General features: G+C 38.4%; 1 protein-coding gene across 3 annotated transcripts in view; it reads right to left on the bottom strand.

Moving 5' to 3' along the window:
- Positions 1 to 410: 410 nt before the first annotated feature.
- Positions 411 to 25,578, bottom strand: part of VPS41 (VPS41 subunit of HOPS complex) — a 192,025-nt gene continuing 166,857 nt past the window's right edge. For 2 of the 3 annotated variants that reach the window (XM_030795990.1, XM_030795989.1), the window contains exons 23-29: positions 23,010 to 23,064; positions 20,856 to 20,996; positions 19,409 to 19,545; positions 6,113 to 6,212; positions 5,963 to 6,007; positions 4,327 to 4,406; positions 411 to 3,747 (exon numbers count right to left, since the gene is read on the bottom strand). In XM_030795990.1, the coding sequence (XP_030651850.1) occupies positions 3,667 to 3,747; positions 4,327 to 4,406; positions 5,963 to 6,007; positions 6,113 to 6,212; positions 19,409 to 19,545; positions 20,856 to 20,996; positions 23,010 to 23,064 (639 nt within the window). In that variant the 3' untranslated portion in view covers positions 411 to 3,666. The remainder of the gene's footprint in view (positions 3,748 to 4,326; positions 4,407 to 5,962; positions 6,008 to 6,112; positions 6,213 to 19,408; positions 19,546 to 20,855; positions 20,997 to 23,009; positions 23,065 to 25,578) is intronic. The other variant, XM_030795991.1, reaches the window with a different exon arrangement.

Raw genomic sequence — 25,578 nt, 5'->3', positions numbered from 1 at the left:
ATGCACCAGTTAAGATCAGGCACTCCGAAGGCGACTGCATGGGTTTGAATTTTAGCTAGGTGTTCCACTATCAGCTACCTGACCCTGGACAAGGTACTTAATCTTTATGTGCTTCAGTTTCTTCATCCGTAAAATGACGATGATGGTAATAACACCAATTTCATAGGGATATATTAATATAATTAAATAGTATAAGCAAAGTGCTTCTAATAATTCCTGACACATAGTAATTACTCAATGCATGTTTGGCTTTTAATATTAAAATGCAGTAGACCCTTGAACAATGTGGGGGATGAGGTGCTGACACCCCATGCAGTCAAAAATCCACATATAATTCCCCCAAAACCTAACTACTAACAGCCTACTGTGGACATAATAGCCTTACTGGTGACATAAATAGACCATTAACACATATTTTGTATTTTATTTATATTATATGCTATATTCTTATAATAAAGCAAGCCAAAGAAAATAGTAAGAAAATCATAAGGAAAAGCAAATATATTTACTACTCATTAAGTAGAAGTGGATCATCATAAGTGTTTCATCTCTGTCATCTTCATACTGAGTAGGCTGAGAAGGACGAGGAAGGGGAGGGCCTGGTCTTGCTATCTCAAGGGTGGCAGAGGCAGAAGAAAATCCATGTATAAGTGGATCCCTGCAGTTCCAACCTGTGTTGTTCAAGGGTCAACTATATATATAGCTTTACACTGTAACAACAGCAAAATGAACTAAAAATCTGTTGGAAACTTCTCAAAAATTCTCAAGGATGAACATAATTAAACCAGTATGAAATCCCTTTGGCTAAAAACAAAAGCAAACTAAAAGTACTCCAAAATAATTTTGAACCTGGCTGTTTCACACTTCAAGAATAGCTTTCTTGGCCAGGCGTGGTGACTCAACGCCTGTAATCCTAACACTTTGGAAAGCTGAGGTGGGCGGATTACCTGAGCTCAGGAGTTCGAGACCAGCTTGGGCAACATGGTGAAACCTCATCTCTACTAAAGTACAAAAAATTAGCTGGGCAAGGTGGTGCGTGCCTGTACTCCCACCTACTCTGGAAGCTGAGATGGGAGAATCAGTTGAACCTGGGAGGCGGAGGTTGCAGTGAGTCAAGATCATGCCACTGCACTCCAGCCAAGGCAACAAAGCGAGACTCCACCTCAAAAAAAAAAAAAAAAAAAAATAGCTTATGAAGTGTGTACTTTGCAACTATGTTCTTCCCCAATACAAGGGGAATGGGTTTGCTTTTTACCTATATTTTAAATTGGGCTAGTCACACATGAAAAATAATTGACTAACACTTGGATTATTTTGCCATATTTAAGCCCTTATAGGTCGATGGAAAGTAAAAAAGGATTGAATATCCTTTAATAAATCACCCAATATTGTTTATCCAAAAGAAAAGTCATTCTAAGGAAGGAAAGCTAGTGTGTTTTATTAACGATAAAATCTATATTGTTCAGGAATTTTCCAGTGTGTTACAGAAATTTCTGAAATGATGAACATATTTTATTATTTTCCTTTTAAATCAGTTACTTAAAAATGAAGACTGTTTAATCATTTTCTCCTCTTCTATAAGTAGGATTTTCTTTATGTCCAAATGGGACTTGGTAACTAGGATAATTTACCCCTGAAGCAAAATGACTTCACTGAAATTAGCAAATCCAATTGATGATCTTAAAGTAAACTTTTCTGGAAATGAGCTTGCTCAAATCGTAAGAGGGGATTAATATAAATGTAATAAACTGAATCTTTAAACTGGTAATGTTGAAAACAAAAAACAACTGGGTAAGAACAAAACTGAAAACTAGCAGTGCAGCAGAAAGCACACTAGTCTTGGGATAAGGAAATGCTGAGAAGGCTGAGGGATACCTTCAATAATAACAAAGAGCCTTCCAGTTCTAAATATTTGTGACTAACAACAACAAAAAAATCTGTTGTTTGCTAGAGAATTCTTAACTCTAATGTGAAGACATGTTCTATGCGTTTCCTTTGAACTTGGCCCTATGATTTCTTTTCTTTCTCTTTTTTTTTTTTTGAGACGGAGTTTTGCTCTTGTTGCCCAGGCTGGAGTGCAATGGCATGATCTCAGCTCACCGCAACCTACGTCTCCTGGGTTCAAGCGATTCTCCTGCCTCAGCCTCCTGACTAGCTGGGATTACAGGCATGCACCACCATGCCTGGCCCATTTGCATTTTTAGTAGAGATGGGGTTTCTTCATGTTGGTCAGGCTGGTCTCCAACTCCCGACCTCAGGTGATCCACCTGCCAAGGCCTCCCAAAGTCCTGGGATTACAGGCATGAGCCACCATGCCTGGCTGGCCCTATAATTTCTTAAAGGGATCAGGAGCCCTGCTCTGAAGTTAGGCAGTCACCTCTGTGACCTCAACAACATCTCTACATTTTGATTTCTTCATCTGTAAACCAAGGTGCATCAGATCTTCTTCCTGGCGACGCTGTGACAATTAAATGAACTGCTGCTCATGGGAGTGGCTGGGTGACTTCGGTAGCTGGCATGCTGTCAGTACTCACTAGCACCCTGTCCTTTCTCCAAAAAGACAGAAACAGAAAGCTGTATTTGTTCCCATTTATGGGACTAAGAGATCAGGAACAATAAGGATGTGTTTTGCGCACTTTTACACTCATTAGAGGATGACCGTATATCCCAAGGAAGATGAAGCCAATAACTGTAAGACACAATTACAAGTTTGACTTTTTTCCCTCTATGATATGCTTTGTTCCAGGAGGGCAATGGAGGTACCAGAGAAGGCAAGAGGAAGCATCATTAGTCTGTCCTTCAGCATCAGGTGGTCCCACTGCTCCCGAGACACCCTCAGTTTTCAGGGTCACTGGTTTCCTCCCTCCTGGCAAACCCTAGCCACAAGTGCTCAGGCTCAAAGGTATTTAACTCTCTTTTCTTCCTTACAAGGGTGCCAGAATTCTTAACTGCATTTGTTCATCCCAGTAAAAGTGAGTCCTTCACAATGAGAAGAGCTAACATTTATTCAATCAACAAATGCTGAGTGTCTGCCATGGCCAGATACTCTGCCAGTCATCACAGCACACAGAACATGTGATTAGTAAACATAATGGTGCAGGACACCAGCCTGCTAATGTTATTCCCAGATGTCACCAAATGAGTGACAATTTGTACAATGTTTCATTAAATGCCTATTTAGAGGATAACCATAGTTGATGACATAGAAAAAGGCCAAACCCAGAATGCAAGAACGGTAGCCAGCAAAACACATGGAAACAAGGTCCAAGTTGCAGGTAGTAGCTTGCAGGATAACCACAGTTGGCGACGCTTTCAGGCAGCTGGGAGAATTCTCGGTTGTCCATTTTATGGTTAAATGGTTTTACTAAGGTCTAAAAAATTCATTTCTAACTCCGACACTTATGTTTCCATCACTATATAATGAGCCAAACAAATAAATAACAAAATATTGACTATAGACCCCAAAATCTGAAGGCATGGAGAGAGCCCCAAATTATCTGTCAACTGCAAAGAGAAACCATTAGTACAGGAATAGATGAAGAAACTGTTTTTGAGCATAATATAAACATAAATCTCTTAACAGGATGAGTGTCAACATATGCTTTTGTTATTGCAAAAACAGTCTCAGAAAGAGTGGTGACGAGGAGACTGACAAGGAGAAATGAGCTATTTTTTCATCTCCAAAATTGCACTTCCTGGTCCACGGTTCTTAGCACTGCAGATGTTGCAGAACTGTGCAGCAGAGTTCTAAAAATGCAATTTAAAAACACAGATTTAAAAAATGATCTTCTTTTTCTACTCTCATATTCAGAAACACTAAGGTAGCATTAGTCAGGGGTGGAGAGGAAGTAATAGAATGTCACTCCTTTTTCTGGAGTTTATTTCTGGTTAACATAGGATTTAGTCTAGATCAGCTGTTACTCTGTGACTCAAAGGACACCCAACAGCAGAATACGTCTAATGTGACCTGGGGGAATATGACGCTAAAAAAATGATAGCATCATGGAACACAAATCAGGCTGAGAAACACATAAGACACACAATGGCTCTCTACTGTTGTTGCTCATCTCTACAGCATGACAGCTGTCAACTGGGCCTGAATGAATTCCTTCAAATGGGTATGCTTTTATGTTTACTATAGTACAGAAAACATTTCTAAATATTTTTATATTTGAAAACTAGATTAATTTTTGTTATGTGATATAAATCCACATTATAATTTTTTTAACCCATACAGCCATAAGGATGACAGGTTATAGTTTAAAGCACATTCCTCTAAGTATGTTAATTTCCCTCTAGTTGATAGGTGCCAAGCTGCCAACTCACCATGCTGGGCATGGGCAGGCACTCCTTGTGGAACATGTGCCGGCAATGGAAGACCACCACGCTGAAGGGCTTAGCTGCATCTGGCGAGGAGGGCAGAGAAAGGAGGAGAACTCAATGCAACAAGCAAGATCATTTTAAACCAATCCCGACTGATTGTCCAGTTGCAGTTTAATTTTCAGCAATAAGCTGCCTTTAGAGAATGGCTTATTTACAAAAGCATTCCTGAGGGGTGGTATGATCAGACACAAAACAGGTATTATAATCATGTTGCTATGCGATTCACAGGTTACTTGCTTAGCCTCTGTGTCAGTTACCAAGACTACATTAAGGACAACTGTAGGAAAACCAGCATGTGTATGTGCCGATGCGCCCCTAAACCCTATAATCACTATACACCACAGCTGAAGTCGAGTCTGTGGCTTCATAAAAATGCTTTCGCAGTCCACCTGCTACCTTTGCCAAGACCACACACTGACTTCAGAGGCAGACCTGGGTTACAAGCCCAGGCTGTGACCTTGCAAAAATCTACTGCACTTCTGCTTGGGCAGATCCCCTCATCTGTTCTTGCTCTGTGTGGCCAGCTGATTTTTGGTAAGATTTAGTGTCATCAGCAGATTAAATTTTGAATTAAATCTAACTGTAGAGTGGGAATGTATGTGGTTCCTTTTTACTGCAACACTGTCTGAAACGCTACGGAAGCTCACTTCTTCACCTGAGCCCACTGCAGTTTTCAACAGAAGCACTTAAACATCTAAATCTATTTCCTCTAGAAAAGAACCTAAGTAGAACAACTCATGCACTGCCCCATGAAATAATCCTTTAATGCTAAGTAAACATGAGGTCAACTAGGTTTCTTAGTACTTTGTTATGCTGCACTTATATTTGAAAAGCATTTGTTAGCATCCTGACAATGATGCTTTGTTAATTTCTGCTTTTGAATTATGCAAATTTCTTATGTCATAATGAACCTTAAGAAGGTGCTTTTCATTACAGATGAAGACATATATATATATATCTGCCAAGAACTAGAAATAAACAAATGCTCATGTCTTTTAAAGACTCATAGTTCCAATTAGATAGCAGGTATTACGTATGTTTCCACTGAATGTGAGATGACTTGGGCATGTAGAACCATGTATCAGAGAAAAAGATTAAAGAAAAGGGAATGCTACCTATAAATTTTTTTTCCCCGGACACATACATGGTTCTTCTACCTTGAAATTTAAATGCTGATGGTTAGTTTTCATTTTGTTTTTACCCTAGACTAGCAGTTCTAAAAGAAGGGCCCCTGAACCAGTGGCATCAACATTACCTGGGAACTTGTTAGAAATATACATTCTCAGTTCCTGCTCTGGAAGTTTGGAACCAGAGACTCTAGGAAGTCTGACTGGGCCAACGATCTGGGTTCCAACAAGCCTGCCAGGTGACGATGACTCACCCTAGAACTTGAGAACCTCAGCTCTAAGCAATGGCACCAGCATTCCACTGAACGGGATGCAAGCCACAACACTTCTCTCCACTGGGTTATTCTGAAAGTTACATACTTTTATAAACAGTAGTTGGCTAATTCCAAAATTTTGATTCCACTCATCATTAAAATACATATTTGGGAATTTCGGGGGGAAAACCTTCTTACCTGATGGAAGAATAGGGGAAAGGCATGACTCACAGATGTTCTCCTCTGTAAGAAAACACACACACTTTGGATTATGCCCTGTTTATACCTGCTTGGCCGTTTCTGAAAGCAGGGCACATGGTTCCATATGATTATTTCAATTTTACCCACCATCAACAAGAACACCTTTCATTTGAGTTCGGTGCATTTTCTTCAGTAAGGACAAAGAGTCAGCTACGAGAATCTTCTTGCAGCCTTCACGAAGCAGAATCTAATGCACACATTTTAAAAGAAAAGCCATCTTAAATAGACTCAAATCTGAGGGGTGAAGGGACACTGTACTGGGGATTCCAATAGCTGGCATGCTTGAAATACTCTAAAGGGGCATTCACTGATTCTCTTGCCCTCAGTACCCTCTTCCTGCCAAACCACTGCCAGGCTGACCTGGCCAGCCAGGATCCACTCATTATTCTGTGCATCATTTCATCATTTCTTCCAACCATACACTGGCTCCTGTAGCATTTGTATAATCAAACATAAATTCCAAAGTCTGGCAAAGAAGGCCCTATATTAACTAACCCTATTGTTACTTCAGAGGGCTTCCTTATACAGATTCTCTTGGGCAGAGTTTGGCTCCTATGTCATGTGCTCATTCCATTCTTCAGATATTTACCCAGAATGAAAACCTGTTATTCAAAAATCATCCATTTATTTCACAAATTCATCTATTTACTGCACAAATAAGTACTGGGTCCCTATCATGTACAGGGTACAGGGTATAGGTAATAAACTAAACAGATACAAGCTCTGTCTTAAATCCCCTCCAGGCTGCAACCTTTTTCTTTCCAAATCCAATCCAAACCATTCAGCATAGTGCTATGAATGTGGGGTGTGTATGTGTATGTGTGTGTATGTGTGTGTGTGTGTGTGTGTGTGTGTGTGTGTGTGGTATTAACTGACTACAATAACCTTCAAATTTGGTGACTCCTGGGAGGGCTGACAATTGAAAAATGATCATGGATACGAATATTCTGTCACAAGAGTCCTTTTCTTATTCTTCACCCCAGCATTACAGCTTTTGTTTCTTTACACATTTTTCTTATTCCTCTGTAGGCTTTTTACTATTTCCCCACTTCCTGCCCGGAGAATGACAAGAGACATCACAATGCTTTGGCAGCCTCAGAAGTCAGAAGCACACAATGGAGGATGATGCCCATTTCTGGCTGGTACCAAGGTTCTATTTCAGAACTGGAGGCACGATGGGGTCCAAGATCCTCCCCTGCTTTTAGGTGGGGAAACAGCAAGGGCAGGCGACACTTTACCTTTCATGCCTATTCTGTGGGGCACAGTGTGAGCTTCCACCCTTTGCTGGGTTTTCTTAGGTATTAGTAGGAAACTGAGAGGCTCCAGGAGGTGCACATAAGCCAGATGTCATTTTATTTATTATTATTATGATTATTATTATTTTTAACCAGAACTTGTTGCTGCTTTTTCAGAGGGAGAAACTCAAGGCCTGAAGGACAGAGACGCTCTGGGGCTGTGCCTGTGGCTTCTCCCTTCGGGCCCTATGTGTCTTATTATATGTAGTTATGTGCAGTTACACGTGTCACATCACAGAAATTCACATAATAGCGCTGTCTCACCGCAGCCCAGCTCCAAGGCTGAGAAGCATGTGTCTTTCAGGGGCAAGTGCTACTGTTTAGAGGGGGCACTTCGGCTTTCTTCATACTGAAGTCACTCTCGACTCAACAAGCTAGATGGGTATTTCGCTTTCATAAGTTTTAAATTCATGCCACTGGGGAAGAAAAGTAAGGGAGCAGCCAGCCGCGGCCTTCTATCCTCAGAGGTTCACGTGTTCCTCTGAAAATCCCGAAGAGCATTGGCTTTGGCTGAATTCAGCCAAAAGCCTTTTTTCCCTAATTACACAAAGACAAATTAATATTCAGGAAAACAGAACTAATGTCTAGATTAAAGTTCTATGCCTGCCATTTCTAGTATTGATGAACAGGAAATTATATTATTTTAGTATTCCTACATTAATTGAGAAACTGCCTATGAAGTTTTATTCTTTAAAATTCTACCAGGAATCAATTTTTTTTTGGATTTTTTAAAAAACACATTAAAATTTTAACAGACTGCATTAAAACATACAGGTAGAAGAGAAAAATAACAAATACAGTAAGAAAGATAGCTAAGAAATATTGATGTCAGGAAACTTTAGGTAAATTTAAAAGCAAACATATAAAGCTGCTTAGCCTCCAAGACAAAAATAAAAAACTTAAGAGTAATGGTTTCAACCACAACATCTCAGATAAAACAATTTACAAAAATGGCTCTGACTCTCAGTGGGTGCTCCACTGAGCACCAGGCCCATGGCATGAATAATATAAGAGAAGGGCAGAGCCAGCAGTCTAGACAGAGGCCACTGTGTCTGTAAGCTAAAAAAGAAAACAGCAAGATATGCAAATCATGAAGGAACCATCTCCTCAGCAGGATTACATTTTTCTAAACAGGTACAATCTGTCTGCCTGTAGAAAGCATTTTCTAGGAAAATTCATTATTCAGAGGCAAACAGCCGGGAGAGGGGAAAGCACACAAATACAGCTTACTGCTATTTCCTACTTTATTTGGTCAAAATCCAAGGCTCCAAATCAGAAAAACAGGAAAACATTTTAAGTTTCATTTATATGATCCCAGGCAGGTATTTCAAAATATGAGACTATCCTCTATAGAATGTAAGCATTTATTCTATAACATCTGTAATAATCTGTAGGCAATTAAAGGTGATAAGTGAAGGAAGACAGTACAAGATAATAATGTACTACAATCTACAGGTATTGCTTTCAACATCAGACGTATGACAAGGCATTATGTTGACTATGGATTCCTAGTAGCAACTCCATCAGTGACTCATGAAAAATGTGCTGTTGTTCACATTCATTTCACCCTCAAAAGTTCATATTTGGAATTTCCCATGAGTGTCTTTTTTATAAAGACACTGATGGCCGAAAGTCAGATGCCACAGCAGTTGGCGTAAGCAGGTCATCCTCACCCCTTTCTGACCTTCACACTCACGATTTTGGATGACTGCCATGTTTCAAGGTCATCTTACCCAGCCTATCTTCCCAACCACAGACTATCACCACCTTCCCCATCTCCTTTCTAACTTGCGAATGTGATGTTCTTTACATACTTAGGGCACATGCAGTCTCTTCTGTTATTCAGGTTTCAATGACCAGAATGGCACTGATCACTGCTGCTCTTGCTCTGAGCACTATCTTTCATTACTTTGTGCTATTTTTCTTTTTAAAATATGAAATATTAAAAAAAACTGAAAAGAAAAAAAGACCCAGTCCCTACCACCTAGATTTAACAAATCTGTTAATATTTTCCCACGTGCTTCAGATCTCATTCTAGAAAATAAAGTATTACAGACACAGCTGACACCTTCTTGCCCTCTACCATTCTTGCTCCTTCTTTTCAAACACAATTCCAACTTCATTTAGTGTGTGTCCAACTGAAATATACAGCTGGCTGGGGCTCATGTAACATAGAGCTGGTCAACGAGATAAACATCTAGCCTGGGAAAGCAGCCCTTTCAAATAAAAAAGCAAAGCCTCATTAGGAAAAAAAACCCCTTGCTTCCTGCATGTGCCATATGAAGTGTGGATGTAAAGCCTAGTGATATGGCACCTACTTTGTCACCAAGAGGCAACAACCCTGAGGTACACTCTCCTGTTAATGCATGTTGAGTTTATGTCCAGTTTAGGGCTACTAAGGAAATCCAAAGGACATTCTTGTACAGATTTTTTTATGGAACTGATTTTCATCTCTTGAGTAAATACCTACGAGTGAAATTCCTGGGTCATGGAGTAGGTGTATGTTTAATTTTTCAAGTAAATGTCAAACAGTTTTCCAAAGTGGTTATATACCATTTTATACTCCCACATATTAAGTTGGATATCTAATAAAAATATCTTCCATCTTGAATAATAATCTTACCCTTAATTTTTATGTAAATGTTAGGACCAGTTTATCAATTTCCATGAAAAATTCTTTGGAGATTTTGATTAAAATTTTACTGAACATACAGATGATTATTTTAGGGAGAACTAATAACATTTATATATGGATGTACTTTTAACAATTGAATAAATGGTCAAGTTCAATTTGCTATTGATTTATGTATTATTTTTGCAATTGTGTTTAAAAAAAAAGATAGGGCTATAATTTTCTCATACTGCCCTCATATAATGCTGGTATTAGAGTTACACTAGCATCCCATAAGGAACTGAGGAACTTTTCCAGTCAATTATCTGGAAAAGTAAATGTAAAACAGAGGTTGCTTGTTTTTATTTAGTTTTATTATTTTTAATTAATTTTTTTTGACAGGGTCTTGCTCTGCCACCCAGGCTGGAGTACAGTAGCATGATCAGAACTCACTGCAGCCTTAAGTGATCCTCCTGCCTCAGCCTCCCATGTAGTTGGGACCACAGGCGTGAGCCATCACGCCCAGCTAATTTATGTATTTTTAGTAGAGACAGGGTTTCACCATGTTGCTCAGGCTTATCTCAAACTCCTGAGCTCAAGCCATCCACTCACCTCAGCCTCCCAAAGTGACGAGATTACAGGCATGAACCACCATATCCAGCCCCCTATTTTTTAAAAGGATTGATAAAACTTGTCTCTAAAACTGTCTATGGAATATGTGCCTTTATTGTAGCTATACATTTTGACTACCAATTTAATTTAGTTAATGACTACAGGTCTATTCTATTTGCTTGAGTAAACTTTTACAACTTACTATTTTCCTAGAAAATTGTTCAGTTCTTCCGAGTTTTCAAAGATATTGATATAAACTCGTATTCTTTGCTTACTTTAGGTGTTGGAAACTTAGTCTGCACGGACTGTTTTTTACGGTTATGCTAGTTGTTTCCCCGTGCCTTTTTCTCAAACTTTATGGAATTTGCAAATACATTCAGTGATATTTCCTGAATGTTTATAGACTACAGAAGCTTATAAGCATGCAGTTTTGAAGATTATGTCCTCCTTCACACCAAAAGTAGTTTTTGTTTGCCAAAGTATGTCTAACTGGCCTTTCAAAGATCAATCATTTTTAACCCACTAAAAACTTTCTCACCTGTTTCCTCCTGTTTTACCCTGGTTTCTTATTCTCTATGTTGGACAGCCTCTGATATCACTTTCAGAACTTAAAACTAGTTTGAAACATCTTCTCTATGAAATATCTCTACTTGGCAGATTAAACAGCACCATTATTAACCTTTGCTTTGTAATCTATATCTCTTATTAGAGTATCACTGACAATCGGATGGTTGTGGTAGTTCACACTTATAATCCCAGCACTTTGAGAGGCTGTGATAGCAGGATCTCTTGAGCCCAGGAGTTCAAGACCAGCCTGGGCAACATAGTGAGGCAAGACCAGCCTGGGCAACATAGTGAGACAAGACCAGCCTGGGCAACATAGTGAGACCCTGTCTCAACAAAGAATTAAAATAAAAAAATTAGCCAGGCACAGTGGCACATGCCTATAGTTCCACCTACTCCAGAGGCTGAAGTGAAAGGATTGCTTGAGCCCCGGAGGTCAAGGCTACAGTGAGCTGTGACTGCACCACTGCCACGCTCCAGCCTGGGCAACAAAGTAAGACCCCATCTCAAAACAAAACAAAAAGAATTTCACTGAGGATAAACCAATCTTTTCTTTCCTCAACTTCATAATGGTATTAATTTTCATCTTAAAAAATACTTGTAGGCATAGCTTAGAAAGTACAATATTATCTTTCAGAGATTTATTTTCCTTACGGGACTTTCCTGTATTTTCCCAAGATTATTCAAATCTAGGGGTTAATTTCTTCTTACATCCTACTCCAGGATTCTTGTTTCTTAATATTATTTTGTTTCCTTCCATAGTTCTAAGTTTTTCTAAATTACATATTTTATCAATGTGATCTTTATTCTTTTCTTTTCGTCATTTTGAAGTCAACCAGCTATGGCTTCTGTAAACAATCTGTTGCATATTATATTTTGTGCTACTGTAAATTTAAATAAGAATGAATTTACAATACAACTGTTGAAAACCAACATGAGAACTTAGATTTGCCTTATCTTCCCCTTTTCTCCTTATTTCTCTGCAGTTCATCATCATTGATAATAATCCCAACCAAAAGCAAAACACCAGACCCACAGAGATTTTATAAAGCAATAAAAGACTGTATATCAGAAAAGTTATTATGGTTCATCAGAAACAGCGGCCATGGGAAAAATGCCATCAAAAGTTGCCAAGTTTCTGAAATTTTTATTTTAAAAGATTCTTCGAACACTAAACATTTTGCTGACATTGCCTTGTTCATACTGCAATGCTTTTCATTAGAATTGCAAATGACAGACAGCTACCTGGTTTTAAAAGCCCCCAATATGACATGGGGTTAGACTGAGAAACTTTTCCCCTCACTTCTAATCCTTCCTTTAGGTCACAATGCTATGGGACTTGAATTCTTCTTGAAAAAGCTTTGCTTTTGGCTGGGATTCTTAGAAAAATGATGAACTGCAGAGATATACGAAAGGAAAGAGATCCTAAGGTCTTATGTTGGAGTTCAGAAACAATTTTATAAACACAATTGTATTTAAATTTCTAATGGCACAAAGTATGGATGTACCAAATTAATTTTAAAAGCTGTCACAGGCCACCTATGTCACCTAAAAGCTGTGATAAGGCAAAACTGAAATAATTTCAAAAGGAAAACAACAAATCTCATTTGGTCTTAAAAGTTTATTTCATGAACTTATAAATTCAAAAACTCTCTCTTAGAAGAAAATTAGGAGCTTATACACTGAGAGTCAAAAAAAAGACCATGTAGGCCCAAAAAAAGGTTAGTAAGAAAGAAGCCATTATTTCCTCTTATCCCATTTGGATTGCAAAGTAGAGATAGGGGAAATAAAGGACTATGGGGACTGCAGCAAATGCAAATTTGGGAAAATAACTTTGGGAGGCATGGAGATGTCTGAAATCAGTTTACCAGTTTGGATGAGGTATGTGTGTGTACATGTGTGTGTCTTTGTGTGTGTACATGTGTATATGTGTATGTGTGTGTGTCTGTATGTACAGTGCACGTAGTTTAACCAAATGGAAGTGTTAAGGATTTTACTTCTCCCAGAAACATCAATTCAGATCATGAGCTGCATGAACAAAGGGCTGCGTCTCGCTCATCTCCAGGTCTATGAGACCACCTGTGGAGGTCCTGTTAGCACATACTGTCTGACACAGGAGGTACTCATATATTTGAATAAATGTGTTTATAAGTCATCAAGTATATGGCATTTTGAAAACAACTATTCCATGAGACATTAAGGCCTCTGATAGCCCCTGTTAGGAAGACGCCCATCAGTGTTGCTGAATTCATCTGAGAGGGGCTGTCCTGCTACCTAGCCCCAGCCAGGGTTCAATCCAAGGGGCAGTTGGGAGGAACAGGGCAGGCGAGGGAAGGGAGCCAAGAGATGGATAATTTGTCATTTTTTTTTTTTTTTTTTTTTTTGAGACGGAGTCTTGCTCTGTCGCCCAGGCTGGAGTGCAGTGGCGTGATCTCGGCTCACTGCAATCTCCGCTTCCCGGGTTCATGCCATTCTCCTGCCTCAGCCTCCCGAGTAATAAATGTCATTTTTAAGGCAAAAAAAAAAAAAACCTGTGAAAAATAAACCCCAATTATACCTAAAAATCTAAGCTGCTTTATTAGATCCCAAATATTAAGGCTTACATTAAAATATTAAGTTAACATTAAATATGCAGCTGTATTCACTATGTAAAGACATATTTATAAAATGCCTCTGTTAAGAACTTTAGAAACAAAAGATATTTTAGAGATCATCTAATCTCAAGATTCTCAAATTTCAATACATAGACTAGTGCCAGACTAGGTGTGTAAGAAATATCAAGGTGGTTTAAGGACATGTTCCCTAGTCCTTCCCAAGAGAGTCTCATTCAGCAGATCTGGGCTGGGTGCCTGAAACTATGTAATGTACACAAGAATCCAGAGGATACTGGTGTGCAGCCAGGCTTCACAAACACTGGCTTAATCTAACTGGGAAACAGAGTTCCAGAGAGCTGAAGTACCTTACCAAAGTCTCCATAGGCTTGTTAATGGCAAAGCCAGAACAGCAGCCCAGGTCTGCAAATACCATGTCCACTGCTCTTTAAAAGACAACAGTTGCCTATTTGTCTTCCATGCCAATTCTGTATGTGACTCTGGTATAAACTGCCAGTATAATGAATGTATCTCCAGAGACCAAATGGGCCCAGCAGTGAGAGATACACAGGATATGATGTGAAGACCACACAACAGCACTATGTAGATAGTCCATTTTTATCCAGAGATAACATAAATGAAGTACCACAAGGCACTCACATAGAACTTCATAGACACTGCTAGAATAGAAAGACACTGCTAGAATATAAAGGAGGATGAGTATCATAATTGTAAAACTGAAAGCATGAGCACCAAAAAGTTTTGGCACATATTTGTCTTATAAACGGATTACAAACAAAAGCATTCACAAATAGTTAAACCTAATCATAGGGAGTGGCAAATCTCATCTACAAAGCTTCTATCTCAAGAAAAAGAACAGTACACGGTGGATTTTCCCTCTCTCATCAGGTGAGTTGACCTTACTTTCAACATGCAGAGATTCCACATTCGCACCACTTTTGAAAGTTGGTGGAAAAGGAAGTTGGGCAATGCTTCTCTTAAGATTGGTAGCTGGGGAGAGAATTATCTATCTTTAAAAAAATAAAATAAAAACAGGCCAGGCACGGTGGCTCACACCTGTCATCCCAGCACTTTGGGAGGCCAAGGCAGGCGGATCACGTCAGGAGATGAAGACTATCCTGGCCAACATGGATAAACTGTCTCTACTAAAAATACAAAAATTAGCTGGCATGGTGGCACGTGTCTGTAATCCCAGCTACTTAGGAGGCTGATGCAGAAGAATCGTTTGAACCAGGGAGGTGGAGGTTGCAGTGAGCCGAGATCATGCCACTGCACTCCAGCCTGACGACAGAGCAAGACTCCGTCTAAAAAAATAAAAATAAAAAATAAAAACAAAACTTCATAACCATAGTCTTGGTCATAGATATAGACAAAATAAAACATAAATCAAAAGCAAGAGTAATGGCAAGCATTACCCATGAAAAGAAAATATAAAACTGCCAAATCGCAGGAGGCAGAGCAGCACCAAGTGCACAGGCTTGGAATCCTGGCTCTACTGCATGACATGGGCAAATCACACAACATCTTCTAGCCTCAACTTTCTCATCTGCAAAGCAGGGGCGAGGGCCTACTGGGAGAACCACGTGGCATGATTCTGCCAAATGTAAAAGGATACAAATATGGGGGTCAATCACCACAATAACACAAGTCCAGAGGAGTTTCCATCACAGTGGAAACTCCTGAGTGTTGTGTCCATCTTGTAAAGGTTAAGTCACAGGTTTCTGTAGTGATCTTTGAAATTTTTGTAATCAGGAGACCCAAAACAGTGCCCAAAGGTGAACATCCTGCTCCAGAGAGAAATGTAGAGAAACCTAACTAGGCAGGTGTTGGCCTACAGGCAATTCAGCTTTGTACCTAATGCCTTAGATCCAGTTAGCCTTAGGAATGTCTGCAGCCCCTAAAGCATCTAAGATGGAGGTTTAATCTAGCTCCTGCTCCCTTTTATTTTTCTGGGGAAAACAGAGGTCCAAGGATGTGCAATGACTTGTTCAGGATCATCTGCTACTTTATTTAAGGGTTAGACTCACACCAGGGACTCAGGAGGCTTAGCCTGGTGAGATTTCCACCGCACCATGACACCTCTTTAGAAGCAAGTTAAAACATGCTTGCTATTTTCTTTTCCCAAGAGGTGTTACCCATAATGAAAAAAACTAAGACCCCACTCTAATTAGCAGATTTTTAGAGATTACTTGCGGCTGTAAAAGGTAATGTAGTCATGGATTAAAAAAAGGCATGAGATTTAGTCAGATGATCTGTGTTCAAACCCAGTTCATCACCTTCCCAGACTGGCAAATCATTTAAGTTTTCTGAGAGACAATCTTCTCATCTGTAAAACGAAGATGATATTTCCTACAGAAATGTGAAGATGAAATGTTTGTCAAATAAAACCATCAACAGAAGTGTTTAAGAACAAAGCTGCTGGAATTCTCAAGGGAAAAAGCCTCCAACTACAAAAAAGGACATAAACACTAAATAAATAAATGCTAAATTTATAATGTTTTAAAAATAGAAAATACAAAAACATTTAACAAGGTAGCCAGGTATAAAAACATAGAAAGTTAAAGAAATTAAACACTGCTGATGTAGTTGATTATACTATTTCCTTAAACTATGTCATGTCATAGGCATCTAACAAACCTAATGATGCTAACCTTCAGTTGAAGAGAGATGTTACATTTTAGAAAACGTGAAACTAAAAGCAGAAGAGTTACTCATTTCAACTTTTTCCCACAACATTCTCTAACCGGCTAATGAATGATCTCCCAAAGCAGTGCCCAAGTAAGTTTTAAATGCTGTACACTATTTTGTCAATCTCCCTTTAGAGATTCCCAATGCATACTAGCAAGAAAAGGTGCTGAGAAGCCCTGTGAGAACATTTCCCCAACATCTGACCATAGATCCCTACATTACTGAATGGTTCTTGATAGCCCCTGGGGTTACTGTCCCACCCAACCCCATCACACACACAGTCAGTTCCAGATTCCTGGAAACTGATGAACATGCAAAATTTCTCCCCAATTTTCAGTTTGAATAGGGTTGCTAATTTTTTACTTTGCTAGGTAAGAGTATGTGAAAAACAACATAGTTTTATAAAATACAAAATAAAAAAAGAATAAAATAAAAACATGCATGTGAAATCCTTCTGGAAATTGCAAAATGCTCTCTGGATAGATTTATTTTTACAGTGAACCCTAATAGGTTGCCAGAGAAAGGAAACACATTAAGTGGTCATTGATATATCATGTAAAAAGAGCAGAAAAATATTTTAAACTCTTTATCTATGAGTGAAAAATAACACCTGGAATTCTTTGAACAACCTGCCCCCGGAGAGCATTTTCTGTCTGCATTCTCAACAAGATGCCTGACCTCCAGTGGGGACTCCAGATGCAGCAGTTTCCACAGGCTCTGCTGCCTTCCCTGTTCATCTCTCCCTCACCCTCTGAGAAGCCACTCCTTGGTTGGGGGATTCATAGGCAACCACAGCTTTTTGGACCCACTGGCTAAATAATTCTGAACCTCCTTAACACATTACTGAACTACATACTTACATATCTTAAGGAAAAGCTCTAATTAAGAAAAAATATTGATTTAGCAGCTTCTTTAGTAGGTATTTTTACGTTAGGCATTCATTTTGCATCTAATAATAATTTTATTTTTATTTCCAGTTGACTCAGAACGATGCAAATTTATTTATTAAAAATGAACGAACACTGAGACCACAGTGGTGCCCATGAGCTTGGTTCTCTGGAAGAATGACCTAGTCAGAGGGATGCACTATGTGGTTTTGCAGTCATTGCAGAGGCTGGCAAAAAAGAAAGGCACAACTTTTAACCTGGAGGCCAAGCTTCTTGCACTACAGCTGAAAGGCAGAGGGACAATTATTTACTACTTCCCTTGGGGGAGGGTTGTTCAGAGACACCCAAATGACTTCTCATCAAATGTGGATTTGAAACCTAGAGCACATCCTGGCATGCCTGGGGTTGGTAGGGGTCAATGAAGTACAGGTCATTATGAAGCTCACTCACACCCAGAGGCTTATAAGGTCTGACACTGAAAACACTTTCACCAAAGCCCAATTCTGACCTTCAAAATTAGTGACTTCCCCAGGCAGGGACGTCACCTTTCTGGATTCCTAGGGCGCGGCATAAAAGGCCAGCTCCTCACCTCAACTCTCTTTGCCTATTAACCCATTCCCATATTTTTACTTCCTTCTTGACTTTCTCATTCTCCTTCCAAAAACCTTTCCCCTGGGTCATCTGCAAACCTCCAAATCCCACTGGAAATAGATGCCTGTATATCGTTAAGCTTTTTGCAGAATAGGTAATCTACTTCTTTGGCTTAACGAATACCAATTTCTCTCCCATGAACCCAATTTCCCACAAAGCCCTCCTGAGTGAAGGCTCCATGATCTCTCATACCCCCACCCCCGTCTTTAAACTTCTTCACTTTTAAAGTTGTGTTGTCCAGTTAATACCACTGTCCCCTGTGGAGAAGCTGGAGCCTGGCTTAGGGAATCTTGTTTCTTCCTCCCGGGCTTCATGTCCATTAGGATGACTCAGAAAGGCTGTGGCCTCAGTTTCTCTACTAATTCTACACAAATGACCTTTACCATCATCCCACTTTTTGAACATGTATACACCATGACTCCACTTCAGAAACATTGACATCGCACTCTCTGGCACAACCTCTTGTCCCTGCAGCTCTGCCATCCCTTTCATCTCTTACATCTGTTTTTGATGCCACCAATGTTCATGCAGTATCTTCTCCTTTCCACCCTGCCTCTTACCTAAGGCTGTTACCCTGAGTGCAGGCAGACCTCTACTTTGCAACCTGCATGGTGAATCCTGGCCCAACAGATCTCACATCATAATGGTCCCCAGCCAATAGCCTTTTCTTTTGGCTTTACCTGCAAAAATTGTTTCTAGGAAAGCAATTTCATCCATTATTAACAAAACATCATTTTCAAGTGAATTAGAGGAAGAACAACAGTCTGAATTTTTAAGGAAATGTTTTCATTCAAGTTCTGTAGAAGCTACCAGCATCCTGAAAAATAGTAATTGCTAGAGTCTTTTTAAGGAAAAGATTAAGATGCTTTGTAATTAGTATAATAATTTATATGGAAATAATGAGTTCCACTGTTCTTATCACAAATTCTGATTTAACAAGGATAATAAAGTTGCACTATTCTAGAAAACAGACAAAAGGTTAAATAAAATCCTATATTTTAACAGCTTTCAGGCAACAGATTACTGAACAGCTTCAAGAAAAATTATCTTACCGAAAAACATTTTGTTAATTCCCTCAAATGGACACAATACTTATTCTCCCTAAAAACGTTGGGGTGGCCCGATCTAATGGCCACTATAACTGCTTTCATACTCGCCTCAATTCCACGTTATATTAACCATACAAATGTAAGAATGTCTGCTCAAAAACAAGTGAAAATTGGAGATAGCTAAAGAATCAAATAGCCTTCTTAAGGCCTTTAAGGTATTACTGGACAACACAATTTTAAAGGTGATGTTTCTAATTACTCTATTTGAACAGTTTTCTAAATATCTGGGCCTAAATAAAATGTAACCATAAAATCGAAAGTTTTTAACTGATACCTAACATAAACCCTAGAAATATTTATCCAGTACTAAGTCAACTAATTCAGATGCTCATTTGTCCAAGAAAGGATACTTACTTGCAAATTGTAGTCTTGCAGAATTTTAACCAAGGAATCTCTCAAATTGGGAATCTCCATTCCTTCCTTAATACGGTGAATCAGTAGAATTGGGTCAACATGTGTGCCAATGTTGTTTAACAAGCCAGTAATAAATGCTACAAAATATCACATAAAACAATGAACATATAAGCAACATTATAATGCAATTACAATGAACATATAAGCAACATTATAATGCAATTTTATTTGCACATAATTTGCATATAATGCAATTTTAGACCAAAAGTAACTCAAAGAAAAAATTATTTCCTTCAAAGTAAGTGTTAAAACCATTTGAATTTCTAAACTCTTAAGAATTAATCTTCTAAACTTCCAAGAACTAACGCTCCTTAAGACAAGAAGGAGAAAGTAAATAACTGTTTTAAAACAGTTGAACAAATGATTACTTGCCTTCAAAATACAGTTTTTAGCATCAAATGGGTGCAAATAATATTTATTGACAACTGACTATGGCTCAGGTATTACACGCACTTTCCTCAAATACTGTGCAAGGTAGGAATGCTGTGTCCCCATTTTACAGACAAGGGAAATGGGGTGTTTAATTTTTCCAGGGTCACACAGCTAATAAGTAATGTGCCCAAATTCACTCAGGCCAGCCTCAAATTTATGATATGTTCTGCCATATCACTTTGCCTCTTGAGATCCTTAAACTACTACTTTATCTTGCTACTTACAAGTGAGATTCCTTATATTGTCAAGAGGATAGTTATTAAAGTCAATTTCAGATTAAGGTAGTTACATGAACATAAAGACTTCCTACCAAACTTAAAAAAAAAAAAAAGGAAAGAGGAAATTTCAAATCACTACTGCTAGTTATTTTCAAAAGAGCTGGGTTTCTGTTAGGTGACTGCTTTTGTTTTTTCCTTTCCAAAATGGGAGACCCAATGCAAATAGTCAAGCTGAGGACCAAGAAATACAAACTCTGGGTGCTGTACTGATAAAAATAGTGCAGGAAAGAGGCTAAATACTACAACACAAACATCCAAATATCATCAATGTCCAGAACAGTTACATGTTTACAAAAAAGACTGGTAAGGTCTATACACTTAAACTATAAACACTCCCATATACAAGCTAAAAACAATAAAACCCACACCAACACAACCCAGATGACATTTATTCAGTTTGCTTGCAGCAGGTAAAAATATGCCTCATGGGGACACAATTAATAAACTGTGTAGCCACCTGTTCTTCATCACATTCAGGTAATGCAAAGTGACGAGGCTCCAGGTTTTCCAGCACCGTAGTAGTATTGGAAATCATTACAACACACCTGGCCTATTTTTATTGTAGGTACACTGCCATTTTTTTAACCCAATGTACCTTGAGATAGTTTTTAATCTAGACATAACTGGCTACACTGAGAGAAAAAAAAGTTATAACCACAGATGGCTTTTATGCTTACGTGGTTTGTCAATGGAATATAAAATCAAATCTTCCCATAGCTCTCCATCATCTTGCTCCTTGGCAAATTCGATTGCTTTATCAACATCATGTAATTCCTCCATAATCATCTTCAGGGCACTTCGGCTATTACCCATTCGGCCTAGGTGGGGTGAAGACGGGAGAAGGAGTTCATTTAAGGTATTTTAATAATTTTTTTAAATAAATTGCATATCTCTTAATTTGTTTACATAGTTGGAAAGCTAAGACAAGGCTATTTTCTCATGTGACACCAACATTTACTGTCTATAACATAGCAAAATAAGTATTTCCTATTTACTGGATATTTACTCTGTGCTGAGTTATCATTTAAGTGCCTCATATAAATGACATCATTTAACCATCACTACAACCCTATGAGGCATGTTCTACTAACACTCCTCTTTTATAGGAGAGGAAATAGAAATATTAGTAGCTTGCTAAGATCATACAGCTACTAAATAGTACACCGTGAATTTGAAGCCAGGTCTGTCATACTCTGACTTCCTTTTGATAGACTTATATATATTCTGGAGGTCAATACCTTCACATGCAGATATACTTAAGACGTTTAAAGGCCCTAAAGTCATTCTGCCTCATGAGGTAGCTGTGCATATCACTTTTCTGATACACTTTGTGCCAGTCGCAAACTCAATTATCAGAGGGCTACCTCATTTTCTTCTCTCCCATATTCAGGGGAAAGCCTTTCAATAACCCTCATGAGATGAAAGTATTTATCAACCATGCCTTCTATTGGCTAATCGTCTTTACATACGTTGCTCATTGATCTATGGCATTTTAATAGTTTAAAATTTTCCATGAGTTTTTAATAGAGTACATGTAAGAAAGCCTTACTCAGCGGAGGGACAACAGCTGCCTGGTTGTAGGTTGTCACCCTTACCCCTGTCTCTGGGCTTGCAGGAACTAGTAAAGGATCTTGAATCCTTCCCCCTGCACACAGCCATTATCAACTGATAAAACCTGGCTTGTGAATGAAATGATATCCCATTTGATACCCCTTCCACAGCATTTTGTGTTTCTTACAAATATTATCTCCACAGTTTATGTCTCTAAAAATGGTTATTTAAAATGTTTACAGGATTATCAAGTTTTTATAAAATCAGACTACATGTCTCTATAAGTCCTCTACTGCTTCTAAGACAATATGACAAAAATTTATTCCACCAAAATATTTCTTGGGGAGAACACTGTTTGGAATTAGTGAATTGATGAGCTACTTAAAATTGTGATTAGAACCCCAGAAACATGCTGAAGTAACAAAATCAGCCCCAAAAGCACTTCTCCTAAGAAGGGCAGGTGCTATAACTGGACAGTTCTGGGTTTGTGGCTGAGCACCCATGAATCTGCATACATATAAATGGGAATAGAAGATTTGGATTATTTTTCAACAGAGGCAAAGAGGCCAGTGAGGGTGAGTGCTGTATAAGGGAAAGGCGTAAAGCGGAAAAACCCTACTGAGGTCAGCAGGAAAGTGACAATGGAGAAACACCAAATATGAATGCTATGCTATATGCTACATTATGCAATCCTCAGTACAACCCACGTTGTTGTCATGCACGTGGCTCATTTTGGAAGAATGTGAAAAGATGACAAGTTTTGTTTCTTGGTATGCATGGTACAAAAATTGTGACTCATGTGGAGGTAGGAGCCAGAAGACCAGGAACCCTGACACCTAGATTATATTAAAAAGCTCTCCTCTTTCTCCAAAACTATGGTATTCAATTGCATTTCCTCTAGTTATTTAGGGTGTCATTTCTAAAAGTGATTATTTATTTTCTACCAATATGATGGTAATATAAGCTGATTATAATTTTTTTTAAAATGAAAAAACTTGTCAACTCATCTACAATTTATTTTAATCTATGTTGTGAGGTATAAACTGATAAATTTTTATATGTTGATTATACATTACCAATATGTTATTTCAACATTTATTAAACAACTCTTCCTTCTTTACTGTGCGTGAAGTCTGTTTCATATATTAAATTATTGTAAAAATAGGCTCAAATTCTGTGTTACATTGGTTTAAAACCTATGTCCTTTCTTACACAATTTACTTCATGTTGTCATCCCATTTCTTAGTTTATGGGGACCAAAATGAATAAAAGCTACTTACTCAGAAGATAAACTGTCTCTTCTACAAAGTTTCTCTGTTGACAGATCTCAAGAGCCTTCAATTAAAGCAGGGTAAAAATGTTACTATAGACGATCAAATAAGAACAAATAGTAATAAAGTCATTTAAACTTACACTTGAAAGAATTTTTCCACAGCTTTTCTTTAAAAATAAAACAAAGCAAACAAATAAAGAACACATCTCCCTAGACTGGCTGCACTCAGTTACCTCTCAGAGGTACTGGACTCTACACAATTCAATTTAAAACATATTTGAAGCTACTTAGAACATTTCATGAGCAAGAGTAGAAAACAAAACACCAAATGAAAAGAAAGGGCCTTTCCCACTAAGCTTTCTCTCTTTACACTACTTCAGGTTTCTTTACAGCACTGCTTCCTTCCAAATCTGTAGTCATTTGTTTAAGCTCTGTTTCCCTCCATTAAGATGTAAGGAATGTTGCTCATGGTTGAACTTTCCTAGTATTGTGCATACCATAAGCTCAGGAAATATGAATTCATGCTGCATGAATGAATGAATGAATGAATGATTGAATTTACTAGGAATATTTGTACTGCCAGATCACAGGGGCTGAAAGAGAACTCTGCTCAAGGATCTGTCAAAGGTGAGAAGGAAAAAAATACTTTTGATGATCAAGAAGGATCCAAAAAGGAGCAACTATGCAGATGAGAGCATTTCCATTAGTCTTAAAAAAAAAAAAAAAGAAGACCTACTATATATTGATAAATTACTTACTAATTCTAAATTAATCAGGATAAATTTACTATATGCTCTGTGCTGGGTGCTAGAGGGTCAGGTTGGATAGAGATGCAAAGATGACAATAATAAAAATGTTAGTGATGATTATAGGTAAGAGGAAAACAAAGAAGAGAATAAAGGAGGAGGCCTAGTAGGAGCATTAGCAGCATGAGTCCACCCCCGGGAGCTCAGGGTCCAGGAAGTGACAGAGATGTGACAACACATTATTCCACGATTAGAGTAACATGAACAAAGGTCCATGTGTACAAAGGAGGGACACCAAAACTGTGTGGTCCTCTTGTGAGAAGCTTCAAAGGGAAGTGGCATCTGAACCGGGTGCAGTATGATGAATGAGTGCACCTGGGAAACCTTATCTCATACCCTGCCTACAAAACTTTCTATTGCATTGCTCCACTCAGACTTAAAGCTGAGAATCTCCACCACGACTTACAAAGCATGCACAACCTAGCCCTGAATTCCTGTGCAGCTTCACCTCCCTCTGCTCATCTCTCCATTGCGTCCCCTTGCCTGAAATGCTTCCCTTACCCTGACTCTCCACTACTGGATGGCACTACCTTACATCATGAGGTCAAGGTCACCCAAGGTGGATGAACAAGACGAAGGAGCCCCAGTCTCTGACCCTGCGGCATGCTGCCCTCAGCAGGGCCATTCCACCAACACTTCCACATGACAGAAAAAGAAACTGTTGCTCTGTTAAGCCACAATTACTTTGGGATTTTTATCACTCACAGTTGAATCTAATCCTAGCTAATACTGAGAAAATCTTCCTTTGTTTTGATTAAAAATATGGTTTACCTATTCCTATATGGTCTTGCCTGTCAATTATCATTGTAAATGATGAAACTTTCTTACCAACTCTTCACTCTCCTGCAGTGATACTACTGCGGAGACAAAAAACTTAAGTAAGAAGTTAAATAATAAAGCAAAATAGTGCAAATACATCAGAGGACACGGGATTCAAACAAAAAATCACTGAGAAGCCAACTGAGTGCCTAGATTTGTTCTGGGTGTTAAGATACAGAGAGTTTATAGTTGAGTGGGACTGCCATTCACAGATAAACAGAACACTGTAATACAACTGAATAAGGAGAATGTTTAGAGAAAGATAGTCTGACTAACGATAAGTATTCATGCTGCTTAAAATAATTTATTATTAAAAGGTATCCATGAATCAATTTTGTACTTGGAAATTCACTTACACACTTTAAAATACCATTCAAGATTTCAAACAGAACCATTACCCATTTTCTTCCGCACATGAGAATGCTTAAGAACATGCTAGTCTCAAACCACAAAGAGTTTGCAGTTTGAAGCCTCATCTGAGTTATCCAAGACAGCAGCCACTTGCTCTATGTGTCTATTTAAGTTTAAATTGATTAAAATTAAATTAAATTAAAATTCAGTTCCTTGGTAGCAATAGCCAGATTTCAAATACTCAATTGTGACATGTGGTTGGTGGCTACTATGTTGGACAGAGTAGATTATAAAACATTTCCATTGCTGTAGAATATGCCATAGAATAGCAAGGCTATAAGATCTTGTATATACTTTCAAAAAGAAAGTCATGTGGGAAGAAATGTCTGAAGGCAAGCTGAAGGAATGACATGGAATGCAAGCAGATGAGTATCACCAAGTTCAAAGATAATTTGAGTCTCTGAAATTTCAATTTCACATAATTTTAGATGTTTCATGATGAGTTTCTAACAGTATCTTCAATCATCCTCTTCTCACAAATGAGAAAATGGACTTTAGAAATCTCTAGAAATTTTGAGTGAAGTGGCCGGGCACGGTGGC

This window comes from Nomascus leucogenys, chromosome 17 (genome assembly GCF_006542625.1).
Source record: "Nomascus leucogenys isolate Asia chromosome 17, Asia_NLE_v1, whole genome shotgun sequence".
In the NCBI taxonomy this organism is placed as follows: Eukaryota; Metazoa; Chordata; class Mammalia; order Primates; family Hylobatidae; genus Nomascus; species Nomascus leucogenys.
Note: the sequence above shows the minus strand (reverse complement) of the source record. Positions and strands in the feature narration are given on the sequence as shown.